Raw genomic sequence first — 22959 nt, forward strand, 5'->3', positions numbered from 1 at the left:
TGAGGGGGCACTGGTCGGGAAGCCAATTGAAGGCCGAGCGCTACAGAAGACTGGAGGTCGGGAACTTCTGGCTGAAGCGTGGAGAAATAAACCTGCAGCCAGAGTTGGAACACCAAAGAGGCCCATTCTGGTGCGGGTCAATCTTGTTGAGGGTCGTCTCTGCTAAGCAACGAAGAAGGTTGGCGAGGATGGCAGGGCTGAGCGCTAGAGAGTGGCCACTAGCCAGGGCTTCCGCCACCGGCATGTTCTCGACCAAGCATTTGTTCGACTTGGTACAACAAATGAATTTGTTATACCAGTAAAACAGGAATGCCTCGTGCTCCCACTTCCGAAGACTCGCCTCTCCTCGACCAGCAAAATGGAGGATAAGGGTGTTGTAGTTCAGGAAATTCTTTTGCAATTTCTGAACATCGGTTTTTTAAGGCTCTTGACCTTCCGGGCTCAACGTCTCGACGGCACAATCGTCAAACAACGCCTTGAGGTCAAGGTTAGAAGGGCATCCAATAAGGGTAGCGTCGACTGGGATACCAGAAGGAGGAGTCCCAATGATAGCCAAAATGTCGAGAATGGTATAAGTCATAGGGCCGAATGGAAGGACCATGATGTTGGTGGCCGAGCACCAGAGGCTAAGAGCTGCCATGAGAAGCTCTTTATCCATTGTAATCTCCATGGTCGAGAACTTGATGGCGTCATAAATACCAAGAGTTTTCCACTCCTTACCGAAGAATCTTTCCATTCAAACAACCCATGCCACCCAATTCGCATTAGGCTAAGGCCAGGATCCTTGGGGTTTTGCCTGACACCACTTCAACCAATCAAATCGTTGGAGCAAATATGCCAAACAGTGTTCTTTGAATAAGTTAGTGATGGATGACGGCACCGTATCCTTAAAGAGTGGGCCCAGAACTTGGTGAGTAACACCTGACTCACCCTTAAAACACAGAGTTTTGATACCATGATGATCGATGAAATCCTTGCACTTGTTGCACTCAGAAGAGAGTTTTGAGACAAATGAGGCCATCGAGGAAAGGTTAGAAATTTCTGAGATAAAAGTTTCGGAATTCTTGATTTTTGAAAATAGAACGGCAAGAAAACTTCAAAGGTTTGGGGGAGCGCAAGGTACAAATGAAAGAAACCCAGGTATTTATAGACATTTGCGAATGGAAGGCTAAACGACTGATTTTCAAAATCAAAGGTAGAATCAAGCGGGAGAGATACTAATCATTATACATGCTCAAAAAACTAAGGCGAGAAGATCGAGGTTTTCGTGAATTGAGGACACACGATGGCGTGTTACGATGGATTTAATGCAAGGAAGACGTTTCAGCGGTTGCATGTTTTCGAGGATCATGATTAAAGGCTACTAGAGCAACCAGGGGGTTGACACGTGGTAGGACGATTTGGAAATCGAGATCGTGGGATTACATCTCATAAGCGTGCATGATGGTAGTTCCCGAGAGTCGGTTTCACTTCTTCAAGGTCGAGGCTCGAACTAAGGAATATGGATCGCCGACCTCAGAAGCGAGGGGGCAATGTTTGGGCCTAAAATGTTGGTTTAGGCTGAGTTTTATTCTCGGCCCGGAAGGTCTTACGAAAAGGTTATCATGGATCGTCTAGTTCATGGGCTTCCTAGCCTGGGTCGTCCAAGTCTTGCTGCGAAGGGTAATTGAATCCTGGTACAATAAGGAGTTTCGGCAAGATAAAGATATTGATAACCCAGAAGTGAATGCGGCTTGATAAAGGATTGGGTTCAAAGTCGTAGTGAAAATAGGATTGGTCGAGATAATGTTTGATCAGAAAAAGAAGTCCTAATCCGAGTAGGGTTTTAATTCGATCCAAAGATGACCTGCTGCTATAAATATAGGAGGTTGTGCATCATTCAAAGCCCCCTCTAATTCAACACACAACTGCCCTGCGCAAATTCTCTCAACAACCTTGAGATTTTTTCTTTTCTCTTTTCGCCGACACACTTTCTTTAGTTTGGATAAACAACACTGTGAAGGCAACCGATGATATCTTTAGTTGGCATAAACAGCACTGTCGTCGTAGAATCAGCCGATCTCGCAGCATCTTCAGTTGGCATAAACAGCACTGCGTCGAGGGCGACTGGTTATCTATCCATGTCTCGGTTGTGAAGGATTTCTGAATCCTTGTTGGTCGAGGTCATCTCATCAGCCTTCTCGGCGAAGTGAGGTGTTACAGTTTACTGGGCTCGGCACATTGCACGTCGAGTTATTTTATGATTGGATACTCACAAGTGGGATTTAGAGTTCGGCATTCCGACGGCCGAACCACGTTTACTGTTAAGACTTATATCCGCTTTGAGTATTTGTGCCCTTACACTTTGGTTTGATTCGGCGTGAGTTTACTCTGACGAATACTATCATTGTGATCGAATCCGACAGCGACGATTTGTGAACTTCGTAAGAATAGTAGCCTTGTCTTCAGGTTCGAGAACCCAAGAGGTCGAGACATGTTCCTTCCTCGGTCGCAATCGCAAGATGCAGAAGTCAGCCGCGCACCTAACGCAACATCAACACATTTTACTCATCGGCCGAGCTCGGTCGTCGAGTTGGCACGCCCCGCATCCAACCGAATGACGTAGTTAGCTCATAGATTACTCGACATGCGCGCCACGTAGGCTTGGTAGTTTTTAGGGTCAATAGATACATACATGGTTAATTTATTTGATACATTTGCAAAACAAAATAATCTCTTATTCAAGGGAAATTTTATTTGAACCCATATAACCTCACTATATACCTAACTTAAATTTTAAAGGTGAATTGTCTTTTTTATCCTATTGAATAATTACCATCAAATACGAGATGCAATTAATAATAAAACTTAAATTTATCAATAAATCCACACTCAATAATCAAACTCTATCATCACTCAATCTTTATCATATGTTCATTCTAACTGACGAATGATGATTTTGAAGTTTCAAATCCTCCAACTAATAAGATATAAACCAATTGTGCAAGGTTTTTTTTCTTCTTTTGATTTTAATTTTTTAAGAGTTTAAAAGTAGAATGCTTGCAAAGAAGGTCTTTATTAGCCCATGAGTAAATTTCTCTATAGTAAATAGCTATAACACTAGTAAATAGCTTGGCATATACATAACAAAAACAAAGAAGGTAAAAACAACTAAAGCGAAGAAATGTACTTTTTGAAGTTCTTGAAAGCAGCAGTGTCATCCATCAACCAATGCGAAAGGATTCACTCCAGAAAAGTGAAGTCCAAATCCGGAACATAATGATAATTAGCAAAATTGTTCTTACTTCTAACTACTTGAAATACAGCAAATACGGCTTTGATAAAGTCCTCGAGTTCTGCTTTGATATATATTCAAAAATATAATTGTCAATGATTTCCAATTTAAACCAATGAACAAGAACACAACAGATAGCATATTATTGACGCATTAAGCAAATATGGATTTTCCGTGGCACTAAAATAGAAGAAGGTTGGGATATTGATGATAATGAATATCATTTGTCCTATATAGATGAGAACAATGTATATCATTGTGACTATATTTTCGACTCTAGTGAGAAAAAAGAAAAGAGCATCACCATCTTGCATGGGCACTTTTCTCATGAGAAATATTGGAGTAGCAAGTTCGCTTAAGAATCAAACATGAAAAGAGTTTCAGAAACAGAGTTGTCTCTAACTAATTTTGGGTTTATTTTCTATATGGGTGTAAATGTGTAAAGTTCACATATTGATTTGAGTTTGTGAGGGTAGCTTAGATAGTAAATTTGGGTTTAAAGAAGATATTGATAGTTTAATTGAAAATAATATGGGTGTAGAGAGTAAGTTAGATGTAGAAAGATGTTACATGGGTTTAAATAAAATTTCTCCTAGTTTTATTAGTAGTTAGGGATGGATCCACTAAAAGACCAAGGTCAGACCCCCTCCAAATGCCAGAGAAAATGCATGGGACGGTCCTCTTGTGGACCCTCCTATTGCCTAGTACAAACCCTCTGATTGACTAGTACAAAGTCTAGGGGGTGCCCACCAAGCGTTCAATGAAATGGCCACTACACGGAATTTAGAGATAATTGACGTTTTTTTCTCAATTTAACCTATCAAATAGAGCTTTCTTTGATCTCTTTATGAGGGCATTATTTGCCACATCAACTTGCACTTGACATCACAGTCTTTATTTATTTATTTTTGGCTAGTAATTTTCGACACTCGACTCCTAGCCTCATGTACTCCACATGCAAGTGCAAAATAAAGAAAAAGAATACCAAAAGCGCTACCCATATTTTTCTTGGTTTGTAAGCTATTGAGACACCCAAGGGCAAGATGATCACATCATAGTCTAAACTTTTGAGGAAAGGAAGTGAGTAAGCCCAAAGACTATTGTAATCAGCAACCTAATCTTTTGGGGATACAAATGTCACCGGGACCAAACATTCCTTTAACCCTGCCAGTGCCAGCCACCTACCCCCGTCAGACTTAAAGCAACAAGAAAACCCGCATTTTCTCGGGAAACAGACAACCTCGACCGTAGATCCTTTACGACTCCACTCTCCACGTTTACATCACTCACATCGTCAACGTCCTCATCACCTTCCCGCACTGTGACGAGTCAGGACACTCGAAAAAAAATGGCGTGCCACACTCTCTCACTCCCTTCCGGTGCCGCTTCCGCCGACCGCCCAAACTAGTGCCTTAATCTCACCGCTGAATATGACGGCGAGAATGATGTCGTGGAATGGCGCCAAGGACCTAGTGATGACGTCGGACGACATTCCTTTCGGGACGATGTCGTGGTATCTCTACGCCGGCATCTCGTGCCTTCTCGTCTTCTTCGCCGGGATCATGTCCGGCCTCACCTTGGGGGTTGATGTCACTCAACCTCGTCGACCTCAAAATCCTCCAGCGCAACGGTAGCCCCAATGAGAAGAAGCAAGCCGCTAAGATACAGGGAGTTTAAAGATGGCTGGTCTCAGAGAAGAAGCACGCCGCTAAGATACAGGGAGTTTAAACTCCAGCACCAACTTTTGGTCACGTTGTTTCTCTGTAATGCTTGTGCCATGGAATTTAAAGATGGCTGCGGCAGAAGAACTTGGCGAGGAACAGGGTGGCGTTGCCTTGGGCTTCGGGAGAGTTGATCCAGTACAGGCATGACCTCAGTATGCATGTGTCGCTGCATCCCTTCTGAAGCACTCGGCAACCGTTGCAGCCCATCTCCACTGTCCGGAGGAAAACCAGGAAGAAGATAAGTTTTCTATTATTAATTATATTATTATTCTCTTTTGATATTGTCTGCCATGCCTAAAAGAAACCACATCCTCACATCATTACTGAGGGACAGCGTTTGCTTTACAATTAGCATATTCTTTTACAGTGTGCATATGTCATATCCCGGCCCGGGGCGGACCACTTCCCGGGGCCCACTCCACCACCGTAGCACGATATTGTCCGTTTTGGGCCCCGACTACGCCCTCACGGTTTTGTTTCTGGGAACTCACGAGCAACCCGACTGGCCATAACTGCCTGGTCCAAAACTCTGCTGAATCGGCGCTGGAGGTGGCATAGTGGTCTGCTGAGGTCTCTGCTGACCCTGGGGACACTGAGAAGCCCGATGTCCCATTTGTCCATAAGTATAACAAGCACCACCACCTCTCATGCACTCACCATAATGACGAAAATTACAACGGCGGCACCACGGAGCACCAAAACCACCAGCACCACCGGAATCCCTCTGCCTCTGAAATCTGGGTCCACCAGAAAATCTTCCACCACCTTTCCTCGGGCCAGTAATACTATATCCTCCACTAGAAAAACTCGAACTCGCTCCACTCTTCTTAAAATTCTGTGTCTTACGAGGTCCCGGAATGGAGATACCCTTACCTTTTTCATCCTTCTTCTGACCATCATTCTTGTCCTCGTCATCCTCACTGTCACTAGGAAGATTGTCAGAGTCCTCCATCCTAACCAAAATCTCGAAAAACTCATAATAATCGGCACAGGGAAATGCACTGGTAAAAGTCCGCCATTTTCTCTTAGTTCCCAACTTGAAACGTCGAAGCATCTCTACCTGATTACCAGCTGTATCAGGGTCATAACGAGACAAATCAGTAAACTTTCTATAGTACTCATGCGCTGACATATTTCTCTGCTTCAATCGAGTAAATTCTTGCTTTTTACGATCGATGTATTCTGGAGGAACAAATCTCTTCATAAAGTTCTCTTTGAATACTTTCCAGTCAGCAGCCGTCTTAGGTGACATGAACCTAGTCTGATTTTCCCACCAAGCTGCTGGCTCTCGGCCCAAAAACCAGGTAGTTATGGCCAATCGGGTCGTGGTGATGCTTACCACTACCAGGGGGATGCTGCCCCTTATGCTTCCAGACCTTATCAGTATCCCCAGGAACCTTATTCTCAGACGGGGTATTCCCAAGACCTTGGGGGTTATTCTTCTTATTCTTCTATGCTAGCTGGTGGATCTCAGTGGCATCAGGGAGGTCAGCCCCGTCAGGGGGAAGTTGCTGCTGGTGGTGCAGGATCATCTAGGCAGCCTAGTCAGTCAGGCCAGGAACGTACTTCTCAGGGGCGAGGTAATCAAGGCAACAGAGGTCGTGGTGACGGCCAGCACGCCTTGATTCTAGGATCGGGGTGTGTCAGCATACGCTTTACAGCGTTTGTTTGTCTGCAATCTTCCTTACAATTATTTTATTAATTAATATTTTATTATTGCATCTTTAACATTCCTGACTTCATTATTTAAAGTGGTAGGGTAAAACTTTATTATACAATATTTATTGGCCTAGAGTATTGTGACTGTCATTAAACTGTGTCACTTATACAACATGTGATTTACTACACGACTGAATAAATTATTTATTTATAGAAGGCACATAGTACAATATTTTGCCTTGACAAACTTTGTCAATTTGATTTATTCATTATACGGTCATACTTATACTGTCATTTATTGTCAGAAATTATTGAGCAACTAGATCCACTGATCAACATTGTTGCTGATTAAAAGAATCCAATATGCGAACCCGACAAGAGGACCCGAATCATGTCAAGAATCAACTCATACTGAGTGCACGCTGACATAAAGTACATACTTGCAATGAGGAATACCACGAGCCGAGCCGCCTTGCAGCGAGCATAGCCTCTAGCCGAGCAGCCTCGCAACGAGCATCGCCTCCAGCCGAGCAACCGCCTCACCGCAAGCATAGCCTTTAGCCGAGCAGCCTCGCAACGAGCATCGCCTCCAACCGAGCAGTCTCGTAACGTGTGATACCTCTAGCCGATTATTGCTTTATGTTGAGCATTGCCTTGTGTTGAGTACTGGTTCAAGACATCTAGCCACTTCGGCCCGTACATGGATTGGATTTGAAGTCTCCAGCCAAAAGACTCTCTTGACTGAAGACTTGGGGGACTCCTGTTTGTACCATATATTGGGCCTCATCTTTGGGCCTCATCCCTAAGCCCATGACAAATGTAAAAGGAGAGGGAGCTCTTATTCTATAAAAGGGACTCTTCCTCACCCTCATGAAGAGAGTCTCACATCCGGAGACAACAACAGAGGGCAATACCCTCTCAGCCAAACAGAGAGCAAAATGGCAAGGGCTGCATCCACAGAGAGCTCCCTTGCCGATATATTGTAATCCATACATTCATACAGTGAAATGGAATCAACATCAGTGTGGACGTAACCCAAACATTGGGGTGAACCACGATACATTTTTGTGTTCTTGTGCGTTTGTGTGATTCACGGTCGGATTTACGTTGGTCCAAGATCCTCCGGAACCCTCATGAAGAGAGTCTCACATCCAGAGACAACAACAGAGGGCAATACCTTCTCAGCCAAACAGAGAGCAAAATGGCAAGGGCTGCATCCACAGAGAGTTTCCTTGCCGATATATTGTAATCCATACATTCATACAGTGAAATGGAATCAACATCAGTGTGGACGTAGCCCAAACATTGGGGTGAACCACAATACATCTTTGTGTTCTTGTGCGTTTGTGTGATTCACGGTCGGATTTACATTAGTCAAAGATCCTCTGGATTTTGTGCATCAACAAATATCATTTGTCCTATACAGATGATAACAATATATATCATTGTGACTATATTTTCGACTTTATTGAGAAAAAAGAAAAGAGCATCACCATCTTGCATGGGCACTTTTCTCATGAGAAATATTGGAGTAACAAGTTCGCACATTTAGGAATCAAACATGAAAAAAGTTTCAGAAACAGAGTTGTCTCCAACTAATTTTGGGTTTATTTTCTATATGGGTGTAAAGTTCAAATTGAGTTTGTGAGGGTAGCTTAGATAGTAAATTTGGGTTTAAAGAAGATATTGTTAGTTTAATTGAAAATAATATGGGTGTAGAGAGTAAGTTGGATGTAGAAAGAGATTACATGAGTTTAAATAAAATTTCCCCTAGTTTTATTAGTAGTTAGGGGTGGATCCACTAAAAGACCAAGGTCAGACCCCCTCCAAATGCTAGAGAAAATTCATGGGACGGTCCTCTTGTGGACCCTCCTATTGCCTAGTACAAACCCTATGATTGCTTAGTACAAAGTCTAGGGGGTGCCCACCAAGCATTTAATGAAATGGCCACTAGACGGAATTTAGAGATAATTGACGCTTTTTGCTCAATTTAACCTATCAAATAGAGCTTTCTTTGATCTCTTTATGAGGGCATTATTTGCCACATCAACTTGCACTTGACATCACAGTCTTTATTTATTTATTTTTGGCTAGTAATTTTCGACACTCGACTCCTAGCCTCATGTACTCCACATGCAAGTGCAAAATAAAGAAAAAGAATACCAAAAGCGCTACCCATATTTTTCTTGGTTTTTAAGCTACTGAGACACCCAAGGGCAAGATGATCACATCAGAGTCTAAACTTTTGAGGAAAGGGAGTGAGTAAGCCCAAAGACTATTGTAATCAGCAACCTAATCTTTTGGGGATACAAATGTCACTGGGACCAAACATTCCTTCAACTTTGCCTGAAAAATTAGAGAGAGAGAGAGGACGACTGCCAAGATGTAATAGATGCTTTGTGCAGTCGCTGGCACACCAACGGCGGGAGTCGCCCGCTCCAGCGGCTGCTAAGAATCCTCAATTTAAAAATAGTTCAAACAGTTGTCTGACTAGGCATTCATTCGTTACCACCACCTTTGCGGAGTTCATTCATTGAATACAAATGTTTCTAAGATGCAAAAATGTGGCTAATCCTGCAACACCATTGACCCGATTTTAAGGCTATGTTGCTCAACAAAAAGGTTTCCAGCCTTGAAAACACTATTTGTTATTTATGTAGCTTATTCATGTACAAACAAAATAAGTACAACTAAATACAACAGAAACAAGCAAAGGTTGAATCCAGTCAAGGGTGCCAGACTAAACTAACCAAATTAAGCGGAAACATGCTCTTCACAGTTCAACTGATGGCTACGATGCTATAAAACCCCATCACCTTAAATATGCCCACTTACATCACAGTGACGATGGAATTGCTTTTTGTATATAAGAAGCAATTACGATGATGAAGCAGAATCTATTTTGGTGTCATTTTCATGGCGGAGACTGTTCTCTCTACTGTAAGCAGCTTTTGCACCCTAAAAAATAATGAAAATTTGAGATTGTAGAACCTTCATTCGTCAATAACAATTACTCAGTGCAAAATTCAGGCAAAAAGAAAAGTCCGGGTCCTGGAATGATATACTTCTACAATTCAAGGAAAATAAACGCTTACTTGGAAGATTGTTCCTAACTTTTTCAATGCTTGAGCCCGAAGCCTCAGAACATCCCTGGACACAGTGGGGTCTTTAAGTACCTGAAAGAAAAATAACAGTTCTTGATGATTTCAATTTTTAATTGAGGCTAATTTCAATTATATTTACCCAATACAGCAAAGTAATAGCTTGCCGGAAGAATTACTATTATTAGGCTTAAGAAAGGAAATACTGGAACTCACTGCTTGGCAGACATGTGACAAGGTTGACTCAATATCAACAACGTTAATCTGCCATAGGGAATTAAGCACTAGATCCTTCTTATCTTCAATGGCTTTCATCAAGGTCTCTTCCTTGTTTTCAACTTGGTTCAACTTCTTTAGATCTTCCTGTAGTTGAATTAAAGCTACAGCACCTGCACAGATCAAGATAATCATGAGTTTCCCGGACCATAACAAATTTTTACATTGAAGGATATACCGGCGGTCACCAAACAGAACCCCTTAATAGCAGAAAGTGTACCTGAAGCTGCTGCTACCTGTGACTTTATCTGATGTCCTTTATCTCGCACCCATTCTGCTAAAAATGGTACCTTCATGTATCGTTTGTCCTTTCCAATTTCTCTTGCAGCTTTCCTCGTGTAAATATAACCAATCGTATGCAGCATAGCCTCACCGAAGGCTAATAAAAAAAAAAACAATTACGGCTTGCAGCAAGCACAACGCAAAAATAAGGTTTTATTTAGTTAGCATTGAAAAGTTTTGAAGTGTAAATCAAAAATATAATTGGTGAGAATGCAATATTTTTCCAGTTTATTTATTTATTTATGTTTGGAACAAAGCATGCCATTTGGTGAGTTTTGTTAGAAGTGAGAATTAAGCTTCAATTTCCTTAGGCATTTTCTTATCGAAAGTTAAGTGCAGCTTTATCTTCAGTAGCTACTAATGAGTCAATTTTTTGTTACAAGAAAATGACCAGGTACAAAGTCATAACTACAGATTTTTAAATCTTTAGGTAATAAAATATAGTCCTTTTGGGGAAGACAAAGAAAGGGGTATACCAGCTGATGAGAGGCGTCGTGCTTCTGAATTTGCCCATTTTACAAAATCATCTGTACAACCATCAACAAATGGTTGAAGGCGATCTTTCAGAATAGTTATGAGCTTTACTTCCCTTTCCTTCTGCAAGGCCTACATAATAAAAAAAATAACATAAAAAATAGGCAGAGGATTTAATTATGCATACTGAAAAACCAATATATTGTTAACACCAGTGTAAAATACATACCCTCATTTTCTCCGTGACTTTCTGCCTACGGACTTCAGGGTCCTGTGTCTCTTCTTCAATTTCAACAGATGACAAAGAAGCCAAAGCAAGTTGACCTACATAATCTTCAAAGAATTCGCTTCCAAAAAGCATTCCAAACACAGCTGCAGGGTCTACCATGGAATCCCTGGAAAGATAAAACAAAATTGCAGACATAGGTATTTTCCACCATGTTTCCCTTGAACATACTCTCTTACAAAAATCATTTCAACACTGTACTTGTAGATACAACTGAAGAAAAAACATCATCTACAATTTAGAAAAAACTTTGTTTAGGCACAACTTAATATCATGAAAACTAATTGGAGGAAATGTTTAGAAATGCATAACCACTCTTTCCAGGAAATTACAAAATGGCATAATATCTTAAGGGATTGTTTTTCAATGATAAAATATTTAAATGATCCTTATACAGAATTGTTATTGGCACTCCAAACTTTCTATATTTGGAAAGAAAAATAAACTTGTGAGGAATGCACAATGAGATTTTTGGAGTGCCAATAACAGTTCCCTTATTATATTCCCTAGTTTGTAAAAACTTACTGTTGTATGCCTGCCTTTCCATGCTTGTCATATGCTTCACGCTTCTCTGGATCACTTAGAACCTGATAAGCCTCGCCAAGTGCCTTTATGAAAATACAATAACCAGGAAATTATGACACAATATGACAAGAAAACTTAAATAAAAAGCAACATTTAGATGCGAATGAAACATTTTCCTGTACTTTCCCACGACTCTTCAACAAACCAACCAGCCAAATATACAACTGGCCTGGGGAGGAAATGTACATATACGTTCAGGGTGGGGTAGCACATATACAAAGCATAGTTGCCCAATTCCAGTTCCCATCAAATTACAACATACTTCTCTGAGTCCTGAGTATTTGTTTTACAATATTGCATCTTGGGAGTTTCCAAAAAACAAAGAAAAAAACACATCGATTTTATAAGTTCAACAAGATGAACACAAGTATAGTGATGGTTATCCATATGAAATTTCAATCACAATATTTGCTTGTCTATAGACAAAGAAGTTTAATGGCACAGATTTGTAGTTAGCTTACCTGGAAATTGTCGGCAGCCTTCGGATCTCCAGGATTTTTATCAGGGTGAACACGCCTTGCCTAGAAACAACACATAAACCCCATATAACATAAATAAAATCTGGGCATACAAATATAACAAGAAGAACTTCCAAATATTTTAAACATGAGAAAGAAATCAAGAAAACATACAGCAAAGCACGGTGCATAATGATGCGGACCATAACTAATAAACAGATCAATGCAGCGTAAGGATCAGTTTTGTTATGTGCTTAAGGCTTTGGAAAAACAGTAATCTTGAGGCTTTGGAAGCCCGATAGTTCCAGGAAATGGCAATATTTCGTAGAGAAGAAGAATAAAATAACAATAGAGTATAAGTTCCAAGCCAGATACCTATTAAAGTTGTGTGAACCGTACCGAACCATGCTACTGAATTCAAACAATGCACTAACTTAAATGGGCAGCTATAAGTAATCAAAAGCAACTACAAACTTTTGAAACTCCTGTTTGGGGAAAACAAAATTATTCTTGTTAACAGTTAAAATTGCTTCCAAAAGTGAAAACAATGAAGAAATTGGGAGAGTGAGAATTTCTAATTACCTTGAGATAGTAAGCCTTTTTTATCTCAGCATAAGAGGCGTCGACATTGACACCCAATACTTCATAGTAGGCAGTGTCCTTCACCATAATTCTCAGATCACAACCCTATCAGACCAACATTACAGAAACAAATCAGTCCATAAATTGGAAAAAGAAAAGAAAATAGTATTAAAAAAAATAAAAAATTATGGAAATAAAAGGCTAAATTAGCTTCCAAATTAAAACTCCCAAGAAACCAGAAAAAAAGATTGAAAGTGAGTGTAGCCAGATCTGATGAGGAGAAAGAAACCCAATTGAAAGGAAGTAGCAATGCAATTATACAACACCTCAAAATTAGGACACTGTTATTATATTCCAGTTTAATTAAAGCAGGCAAAATGGAACAAAAAGAAAAACCCCAACAAGGGAAAACTTTGGATCGAGCAACTTACGGTTTCAAGAGCTCGGGCAATGAAATTTGGACGATGACACGAGCAAAGCATAGGCGGCAGAGAACGAGAGCGCTTTTATTTTTATTTTATTTTTTTAATTTACCGCTGAAAGCTGAAACTCCCGTTTAGTCTCATGTTGCTTCGTAAAATTGGTTTCGTCTCAGTCTATTTTCTGAAATTGGCATTTTTATTACATTTTTATCTCATATTTTCATTCATTTCCTCCTTTAAATTAAGGAGTGATATGGATATTTTATTTTTGACACAACTCTTTACCTCTAACCTGCCTATTAAAATGATCTCAATTCTATTTTTGATAGCTCTTATTCAATCCACGTCCGTCTCTCTTGTAAAATGGTGTATAAGTAGACCTGGCAGTTTTTGACATGACACAAAAACGACACGAAAATAACAGGTTTCGGGTCAACACGATAACTTATCGGATCACTATTGGGTGACCCGTTAAGAACCCATTAATAACGGGTTCTTAACAGGTATACACGAGGGTAACACGTGGGTAATCCGTTTCAACCTGTTAAGAAAAAAATTATTTTAATAATTTTAAAGTTTAATTACTAAAAGATTTATTATAAAATACAATAATCATATTAATATATATAATATATTCTATATTAAATATATAGTTTTGTATTATTGTTCTATATAAATTATAAAAAAATTAAAAAAAAAATTTAGTCATTATTTATTTTTATTATGAGAGCTCCTTATTATCATTACTAGGATAAATTTTACATAACATATTCTTGTCCAAAATTAAAATATACTAGTATAGTATTTGTATATGCAAGAACTAAGAAGACATACATACAAGTATGAAAAATGTGAAAGAATATATAAACACTCATGATTTATCATTATTCCTCCACGAATAGATAATTGTTACACTTATATTATCGCTTAGATTTTTAAAATCCTTCAAACCCTCATGAATAATATTTTTTATTTGAGGGAAAAATTAATAAAACTAATAATAATTATTGTAGAAGTGTAAAAAATGTAAAAATATATATATACAATCACTCATATATAAAAAAATGCAAATGCTTTAAATTAAAGATCAAATTTATTCATTACATTCTTATAGGGTTGAGGAGTGTATATGTACAAAATCATCAAAATCGAAGCTAAAATAACCATTAAATTGTGATTTTTCGTTTATAACCGTCGAAAACTTTTGTTCCGTTACATAATCTCTGAATGTTTATTTTTTACGATTTTTTACATTTGCAATCTCGGAATGTGTACAAATAAGTTTGACGGTTGGATCGTTGAAAAAAATTTCGTATAATGCATATTGCGTCAAAACGGTATATTAAACAAATACTTAGAGTTAATATTATACTTCTATTAAGTATAAAATAAGTTTTTGTGGTATCCACTAGTGTAAATACTTTAAATTAAAGATCAAATTTATTCATTACATTCTTATAGGATCGAGGAGTGTATCTGTAAAAAATCATCAAAATCGGAGCTAAAATAACCGTTAAATTGTGATTTTTCGTTTATAGTCGTCGAAAACTTTTGTTCCATTACGTAATCTCTAAATGTTTGTTTTTTACGATTTTTTATGTATGCGATCTTGGAATGTGTACAAATAATTTTGACGGTTGGATCGTTGAAAAAAGTTTTGTAGAATGCATATTGCATCAAAACGATAGATTAAACAAACACTTGGAGTTAATATTATACTTTTATTAAATATAAAATAAGTTTTTGTGGTATCCACTAGTGTAAATACTTTAAATTAAAGATCACATTTATTCATTACATTCTTATACGGTCCAGGAGTGTATCTGTAAAAAAATCATTAAAATCGGAGTTAAAATAACCATTAAATTGTGATTTTTCGTTTATAACCGTCGAAATTTTTTGTTCCGTTACATAATCTCTGAATGTTTATTTTTTACGATTTTTTACGTATGCAATCTCGAAATGTGTACAAATAAGTTTGATGGTTGAATCATTAAAAAAGTTTCGTAGAATGCATATTGCGTCAAAATAGTAGATTAAACAAACACTTCAAGTTAATATTATACTTCAATTAAGTATAAAAAAAGTTTTTTGTGGTATCCACTAGTGTAAATACTTTAAATTAAAGATCAAATTTATTCATTACATTCTTATAGGGTCGAGGAGTGTATCTGTAAAAAATCATCAAAATCGAAGCTCAAATAACCGTTAAATTGTGATTTTTCGTTTATAACCGTCGAAAACTTTTGTTCTGTTACGTAATCTCTGAATGTTTATTTTTTATGATTTTTTACGTATGCGATCTCGGAATGTGTACAAATAAGTTTGACGGTTGGATCGTTGAAAAAAGTTTCATAGAATGCATATTGTGTCAAAATAGTAGATTAAACAAACACTTAGAGTTAATATTATACTTCTATTAAGTATAAAATAAGTTTTTGTGGTATCTAGTGTAAATACTTTAAACTAAAGATCAAATTTATTCATTACATTCTTATAGGTCGAGGAGTCTATTTGTAAAAAATCATCAAAATCGGAGATAAAATAACCGTTAAATTGTGATTTTTCATTTATAACCATCGAAAACTTTTGTTCCATTACGTAATCTCTGAATGTTTGTTTTTTACGATTTTTTACATATGCGATCTCGGAATGTGTACAAATAAGTTTGACGGTTGGATCGTTGAAAAACGTTTCATAGAATGCATATTGCGTCAAAACGTTAGATTAAACAAACACTTAGAGTTAATATTATACTTCTATTAAGTATAAAATAAGTTTTTGTGGTATCCACTAGTGTAAATACTTTAAATTAAAGATCAAATTTATTCATTACATTCTTATAGGGTCGAGGAGTGTATCTGTAAAAATTCATCAAAATCGGAGCTCAAATAACCGTTAAATTATGATTTTTCGTTTATAACCGTCGAAAACTTTTGTTCCGTTACGTAATCTCTGAATGTTTGTTTTTTATGATTTTTTACGTATGCAATCTCAAAATGTGTACAAATAAGTTTGACGGTTGGATCGTTGAAAAAAGTTTTGTAAAATGCATATTGCGTCAAAACAATAGATTAAACAAACACTTCTAATATTATACTTCTATTAAGTATAAAATAAGTTTTTGTGGTATCCACTAGTGTAAATACTTTAAATTAAAGATCAAATTTATTCATTACATTCTTATAGGTCGAGGAGTCTATCTGTAAAAAAATCATCAAAATCGGAGATAAAATAACCGTTAAATTGTGATTTTTCGTTTATAACCGTCGAAAACTTTTGTTCCATTACGTAATCTCTGAATGTTTGTTTTTTACGATTTTTTACGTATGCGATCTCGGAATGTGTACAAATAAGTTTGATGGTTGGATCATTGAAAAAAGTTTCGTAGAATACATATTGCTTCAAAACGGTAGATTAAACAAGCACTTAGAGTTAATATTATACTTCTATTAAGTGTAAATACTTTAAATTAAAGATCAAATTCATTCATTATATTCTTATAGGGTCGAGGAGTGTATCTGTAAAAGATCATCAAAATCGGAGCTAAAATACCCGTTAAATTGTGATTTTTCGTTTATAACCGTCGGTAACTTTTGTTCCGTTACGTAATCTCTAAATGTTTGTTTTTTACAATTTTTTACGTATGCAATCTTGGAATGTGTACAAATAAGTTTGACGGTTGGATCGTTGAAAATTTTTTTTGGACCGCCAGCAATAGATAATTTTGTAGTTGTGAAACCTTAAATTTATTTAACCGTCGATTGTCATTTACGCTTTATTCTTCTTACTGAATTTCACTTTTAAAATTTTATTTTTTGAAAACATGATCATCTGGCGGATGTAAGAAGATAATATCACATTTCGATATTTACGGTTAACTGAAATATGAGTCAATGTCATATAATTTGTAGAAACTTTATAAACATCAAGCAATATTTTCACTATCCGTAAAACTCTAAATATAATATCAACAATCCAAACCGTTCATCTACCTGCACCCTCTAATAGATCATGTTTTCAAAAAAGAAAATCTAAAAAAAATGAAATTTGATGAGAACAATGAAGCATAAATGTAAACAACAATCAACGGTTAAATTTTGATCTATGATTTATATGATTATAGTGGCGAATTTAAAAGTTAAGCTCTTCATGAAAGTTATAAAGCTTGTCATTACGAGTGTTAATATATTTTTCTCTATATTTTTTTACACTTCTACATTAATTAAAAAACTATTAAAGATTTTAGGTAAGCGTAAATATACTTAAAACAAAATTGTGTTTTTATGTTTTGGATGTGATAATATGGAATGTATATACTTATTTAGTATTATGTTTTTCATTTGATAATTTATTGGTTTAAAATATATTTTCCTTAACGGGTAACGGGTCGGGTCATATTACCTGTTAATATTATCGGGTCGATTTCGGGTCGGGTCATTTTACCCGTTTATTTTAACGGGTGTTACATGACACGACCTGTTAAGATATCGGGTATGACACGAAAACGACACGAACACAGAAAATACAACACGAATGCCAAGTCTATGTATAAGTGTAGCTACAGCAGCAAAATCAAAAGATGGATTGTATTTCAAAATCTAATCCCAACCACTCATTGAATCGTACTACTATATTTACAGCTTGCACCAATCCGCAAGAGATAAATACAAGGTTTGAATTAGAGCTATAAAAAATGGAATTGTTTTAATCATGGACCAAAATATCGATATTATTGGCGATATTTCGCGGAAAATATCGTTTTTGTGAGAGGGTGATATTTTCACGAGTATCCACTTAATTATCGTCAATATATTGCGATATTATCGGAGGAATTCGTCGTTGTCATCTGGAACCCTACTCCCCCATTGACGACGACCTCTTCAATCGCCTCCTAGACTCCCTACTCCTCCTCGTCTTCAACAAGATCGGTGACTTGAAGACCCTCGGCTGCCATTGCGTCGTTCTCTGTGGCGGTGAACGACTCCCGACGATGTGACAGTCATTGGATCCCATTCGTTCGACGGCAGGACCTACTTGAATCATTTTCGTTTGCCGTGAAATGACTTGTGGTGGTCGGAACACCTCTAGACACCCACGGCCTCGCCGAAGATGGGTGTGCCTAATCCTGAGCCGATTTCATCCCAAAAACCTTGGAAAAACACGAGATAGAACTTAAAAATTCACATCTAAGCTTCAATCTAGAATAGAAAGAGGTAAACCCGAAGCTTACCTAATCGGAGAAGATTAAGAAGCTTGCAGAAGAGTTCCTGCGTTCGCCGAGTTGCAGAGACGAGAAGGAGAGGGAGAAAGACGAGGTTTGATGACAATGATGATGATGGTAATGATGTTTGCTAAATGGTGCTGCTGTGTGTGTGTCTCGGCGACATAGAGGGTTTAGAGAGAGAGAGAGTGTAGAGAAAGAAGAAGAAGAAATAGAAAGGATAGAGGGTCACGGGGTAGGGGACGGAAAGAGATAAGAGTGAGGAGTGATATGGTGTTGCCACGTGGCAGTTTGGAAATGTTTAGGAATCTAGATAAAGGGTCCATGTTTAATCAAAATGGGGGGTGGGGGCAAAATGAAATCTCAATAAAACTTTAGGGGACTTACGAAATTATACATATAATTGGGGGTTGGGGTGTTACACGCCGCACCCATTACCTACAACCCAAAAATAAATAAATAAATAAAACCCTAATAGTTGAGGTAGTTTTGTGTAATTTACCCTAATATTTATTATCTAGGATAAATTTCTATATTTAAAAAAACACCAAGGGATTCGAACCCCTCCCATTTCACTCCTTCAACACCTTTTACCACCATATCACTTATGTTTTTGTGAAAATATGCTAAAATATATATATATATGGTTTTGTTTTGAATTCTTTTTGCAAGAAACAAATCTACACATAGAGATGATGAAGATAGTGAAAATTTTGAACCTCATAGGAACTCTACATGGTACTCAGGCACTCATGTATCTTACCATGCAATGTATAAAGTGTAAAATATTGTACTAATTCATTATATATAAATAATTATGGTGTGTTTAAACTTCTTTCATTAATTACTACATATTTTCTACACTCACAATATTTGCCAGCTCGCTATATAATCAACTTAAATTAGTTAAATCTATCATGCAATGCATTTCCTTCCAATTTTTTGTGATAAACTAATAGATAATTGACTAAATAAACATCCTGCAAAGTTTCAATAAAAATTTCCAAGTTTTTTTTACAATTTCCGTGGTTTTTATTTAATTTTTATCGATATCGATAATATCCCGATATTTCCAATGAAATTTCCGTGTTTTTGGACTACCGATATTTCCGATATCATCGATATTTTATACCTTGGTTTTAATAGGCAAGTTTTTTTTTTTTTTTTTTTTGGCCAAAGTTTTAATAGGCAAGTTGGAGCCAAATAGTTGCGTCAAAAATGAAATGTCCATATTAACCTTTAATATAATGTCTATTTGACGGAATGGATTAAAATGAGGTGAGCTGAGACTAAATGAAACGAAATAACAATTTCAAAGGGTAAAGTGAGACAAAACTAATTTCAGTGGATAAAATGAGACTAAATCACAATTCATAGGACAAATCAATTAGTAAATTTTTTTCCTTTAGCTATGCTCCGCATTTATTTATTTATTTCTTTGAAAGTGCTTATGCATTACATTTTATTCTGTTTTACCTTATTCTTCTAGTCACTCTTCAAATTTGGTGCTTCGTATTACCTCATTTTATCAAGAGGGGCCTTGAGATAGGCACCTTGTTTTTTAATTTTTTAGATTAAACAGCTGCTTTTTTTTATGAATTTCATTAAACATTCTTCCTAAATCTTCTAAAATGTAGTAGATAAGTTTCCAAATCTTAAAACACATCAAACTTGATCTAGTTATGCTTCGAACATACGTTGTCTTCTTAACTCCACACCACACAAATAACTAACGTGCTATCTTCTTAAATTTTTTAATCTATCGTCTACTCTAATAAAGCATATCGTTTGCTTTAAAAACAAAAGATCTTCTACAATGTAGTAGATAAGTTTTAAAATAAGAAGTTTGAATGGGATAAGACAGAGACAGCAAAATCTACTAGAAGGGAGCTGCCATGCACGAGTGGAGCAGCATTCCAGATTCTCCCTCAAAGAAATGGAGATCACCACCATGTCTGAAGCCATCCAACTCCACGCCCAAATTCTGAAAACAGGCAGCACCCACCACAACCACAACCAGAACCTCTCGAAGCTCTTCACCTTCTCTGCTCTCTCCCCCTCCGGCGACCTCTCCTACGCCCGTCTCATACTGGACTCCTTCCCTACCCCCAACTCTTACCACTACAACACCATGATCCGAGCCTATTCTCAAAGCTCCGACCCCATTCAGGCCCTCCATCTCTTTCTACCCATGGTTGCCAAACCGACCCGCCATGCACCCCGCCCCGACAAGTTCACCTACCCCTTCCTCCTGAAGTCATGTGCCCGTTTGAGACTGACCCGTGAAGGAAAACAGCTTCATGGGGTGATAGTCAAGTCGGGTCTCGGGTTGGATCGGTATATCCAGCACTCGTTGATTCATATGTACTCTTTGGGTGGGGAGTCGGGTCTTGCTTATAAGGTGTTCGAGAGAATGTCTGACAGAGATGTGGTGTCCTGGACTTCAATGATTGATGGGTTTGTTGACCATGGGAGGCCCGTGGAGGCGATAAGGTTGTTTGAGAAGATGGTGGATGATGGGGTTGAGGTGAATGATGCAACGGTGGTGTCAGTTTTGAGAGCCTGTGCGGAGACAGGGGCGTTGGGCGTAGGGAGGAGAGTGCATGGGGTTGCTGAGGATAGAGGGATTGGTTTGAAGCCTAATGTTAGTACTGCCCTAATTGATATGTTTGCAAAATGTGGTTGTATACAGAGTGCAAGGCGGGTTTTCGATTACGTTGTGGATAAAGACGTTTTTGCATGGACGGCTATGATATCCGGCCTTGCAAGCCATGGCCATTGTCAAGATGCTATTGAATTGTTCTGTAAAATGCAAGATTTTGGTGTGAAACCTGATGGGAGGACTATGACTGCAGTTTTATCGGCATGTAGGAATGCACGTTGGGTTGAGGATGGTTATGCGTACATGACAAGTATGCAGAAGGATTATGGACTTAGGCCTACAATTCAACACTATGGATGCATGGTAGACCTCCTTGCTAGAGCGGGTCATTTGAAAGACGCTGAAGAGTTCATCAGGAAAATGCCCATGGAACCTGATGCAGTTTTGTGCAGAAACATGATATGGGCATGCAAAGTGCATAACGATGCCGATCGAGCGGAACGCTTGATAAAATATCTTCAACAGCTAAAGACGAATTCAAATGATAGCGGAAGTTTTGTACTTATTGGCAACGTGTATGCATCAGCAGGCAAATGGCACGACAAAGCAAAGGTTAGAGATTTGATGAAGCAAAAAGGACTAGTAAAGCCACCAGGGTTTAGTAGGATTGAGGTTGATGGGGAAATCCACGAATTTGCTGTCGGAGATTCAGGACACCCTGAAGCCGAAACAATTTACAGAAAGTTGGAAGAAATAGAAGATTATTTGAGAAAAGAAGGGTACAGTCCCAAACTTTCAGAGGTTTTGCTTGAAATTGACGATGAGGAGAAAGCTTTTCAATTGAGTCACCACAGTGAGAAGCTTGCTCTTGCCTTTGGTCTGATTAGAACACGTCCAGGGTCTGAAATTCGGATGGTGAAGAACTTACGGTCTTGTGAGAACTGCCATGCTGTTATGAAACTAATTTCAAAGGTGTACCGACGAGAGATAATAATGAGGGATCGAATACGATTCCACCATTTCAAGAACGGAGATTGCTCTTGCAAGGATTACTGGTAAGCGTCCAATATTAATAGAAAGATTCATCTTGAGTGATCAGTTCTTTTACATCTTCCATTTAAAAAGCCTGAAGAAAGCTTTGCTTATCATCGGATATATAAACATCATAAGAAAAACAACGTACAACAGATTATAACACATCAGGAGAACCAAACAGCTCCATAAAATCGGGAAAAAAAAAAGCCTGAAGAAGTTTCATCTTCTTCGAGTAATCCTTAACAGAGGAGAAACTATACCCTGCATCTCTTGGAACGACTGTTGTATCTGAATTTCCTCCTCAATGGCCCGTTTAAGGTTTCGAATATGGCCCTCAAAGTATCAGAAACCCTAATCTCAATAACCTCTTTTGTCAATCCCATCAAGAACCCTGAGTAGCTCGGCACGCTCAAAGCGCTTATGCAAGAACATCAGCAGCAATCCCAGCTCCTCCAAATCCAAATTCAATACGCATTTCGGCAGTTGAGTCCGAATAAGTGGTGGTGATGATAACGACATGGCATTCTCGGATTCTTGCTGCGCAAGACAGAGACCAGAGCTTCCTTGTGCCTACATTTCTTTAACAGCTTGTCATGCTCAGCCAATTTCACTTATTTTTGGCCTCATTACCAAGTAGTCCCGCTCCGACGGCTTCTCATGTATACTAATTAATATACATGTATTATAGCATAAATGGACTGTTATCTGCTGTACGGCCATTTGGCTTGGCTCGATTAGATTTTCTGTTGAAAAATAAATTTGTAGAGACGCCATCCGAAACTTGTAGAGCATCAAGGACATAAAAAAAAATGAATTAACACCCAAATAGAAGGGTTCAGTGCATTTTCCCCTTTCTCTCTTGTGTTTAGCCAATGAGTATTGTTGTTGATGTGTGCGCTTCCAATCCGCATCAGTCTACCTCCAATGTATGATCGTTGTTTGGGTGCTTGTGAAATTTGTGTGATTGCCATTTGG

The 22959-nt window shown here is 38.0% G+C and overlaps 2 protein-coding genes across 2 annotated transcripts; one reads left to right on the plus strand and one right to left on the minus strand.

Moving 5' to 3' along the window:
- Window positions 1–9280: 9280 nt before the first annotated feature.
- Window positions 9281–13334, minus strand: LOC126624475 (chaperone protein dnaJ 10-like). Its single transcript, XM_050293537.1, has 10 exons — window positions 13133–13334; window positions 12702–12806; window positions 12123–12182; window positions 11602–11684; window positions 11020–11185; window positions 10793–10922; window positions 10255–10413; window positions 9975–10147; window positions 9753–9833; window positions 9281–9615 (listed from the first exon to the last, which is right to left on the minus strand). Exons 1-10 carry the CDS (start codon window positions 13181–13183, stop codon window positions 9535–9537), a joined length of 1089 nt encoding a protein of 362 aa, XP_050149494.1. The 5' UTR covers window positions 13184–13334; the 3' UTR covers window positions 9281–9534.
- A 6782-nt stretch (window positions 13335–20116) lies between these two features.
- Window positions 20117–22047, plus strand: LOC126620887 (pentatricopeptide repeat-containing protein At4g21065-like). Its single transcript, XM_050289196.1, has one exon. The coding sequence runs from the start codon at window positions 20284–20286 to the stop codon at window positions 22006–22008; it is 1725 nt and encodes a 574-aa protein (XP_050145153.1). The 5' UTR covers window positions 20117–20283; the 3' UTR covers window positions 22009–22047.
- The last annotated feature ends 912 nt before the right edge of the window (window positions 22048–22959 follow it).

This window comes from Malus sylvestris, chromosome 5, assembly GCF_916048215.2.
Source record: "Malus sylvestris chromosome 5, drMalSylv7.2, whole genome shotgun sequence".
Taxonomy (NCBI): Eukaryota; Viridiplantae; Streptophyta; class Magnoliopsida; order Rosales; family Rosaceae; genus Malus; species Malus sylvestris.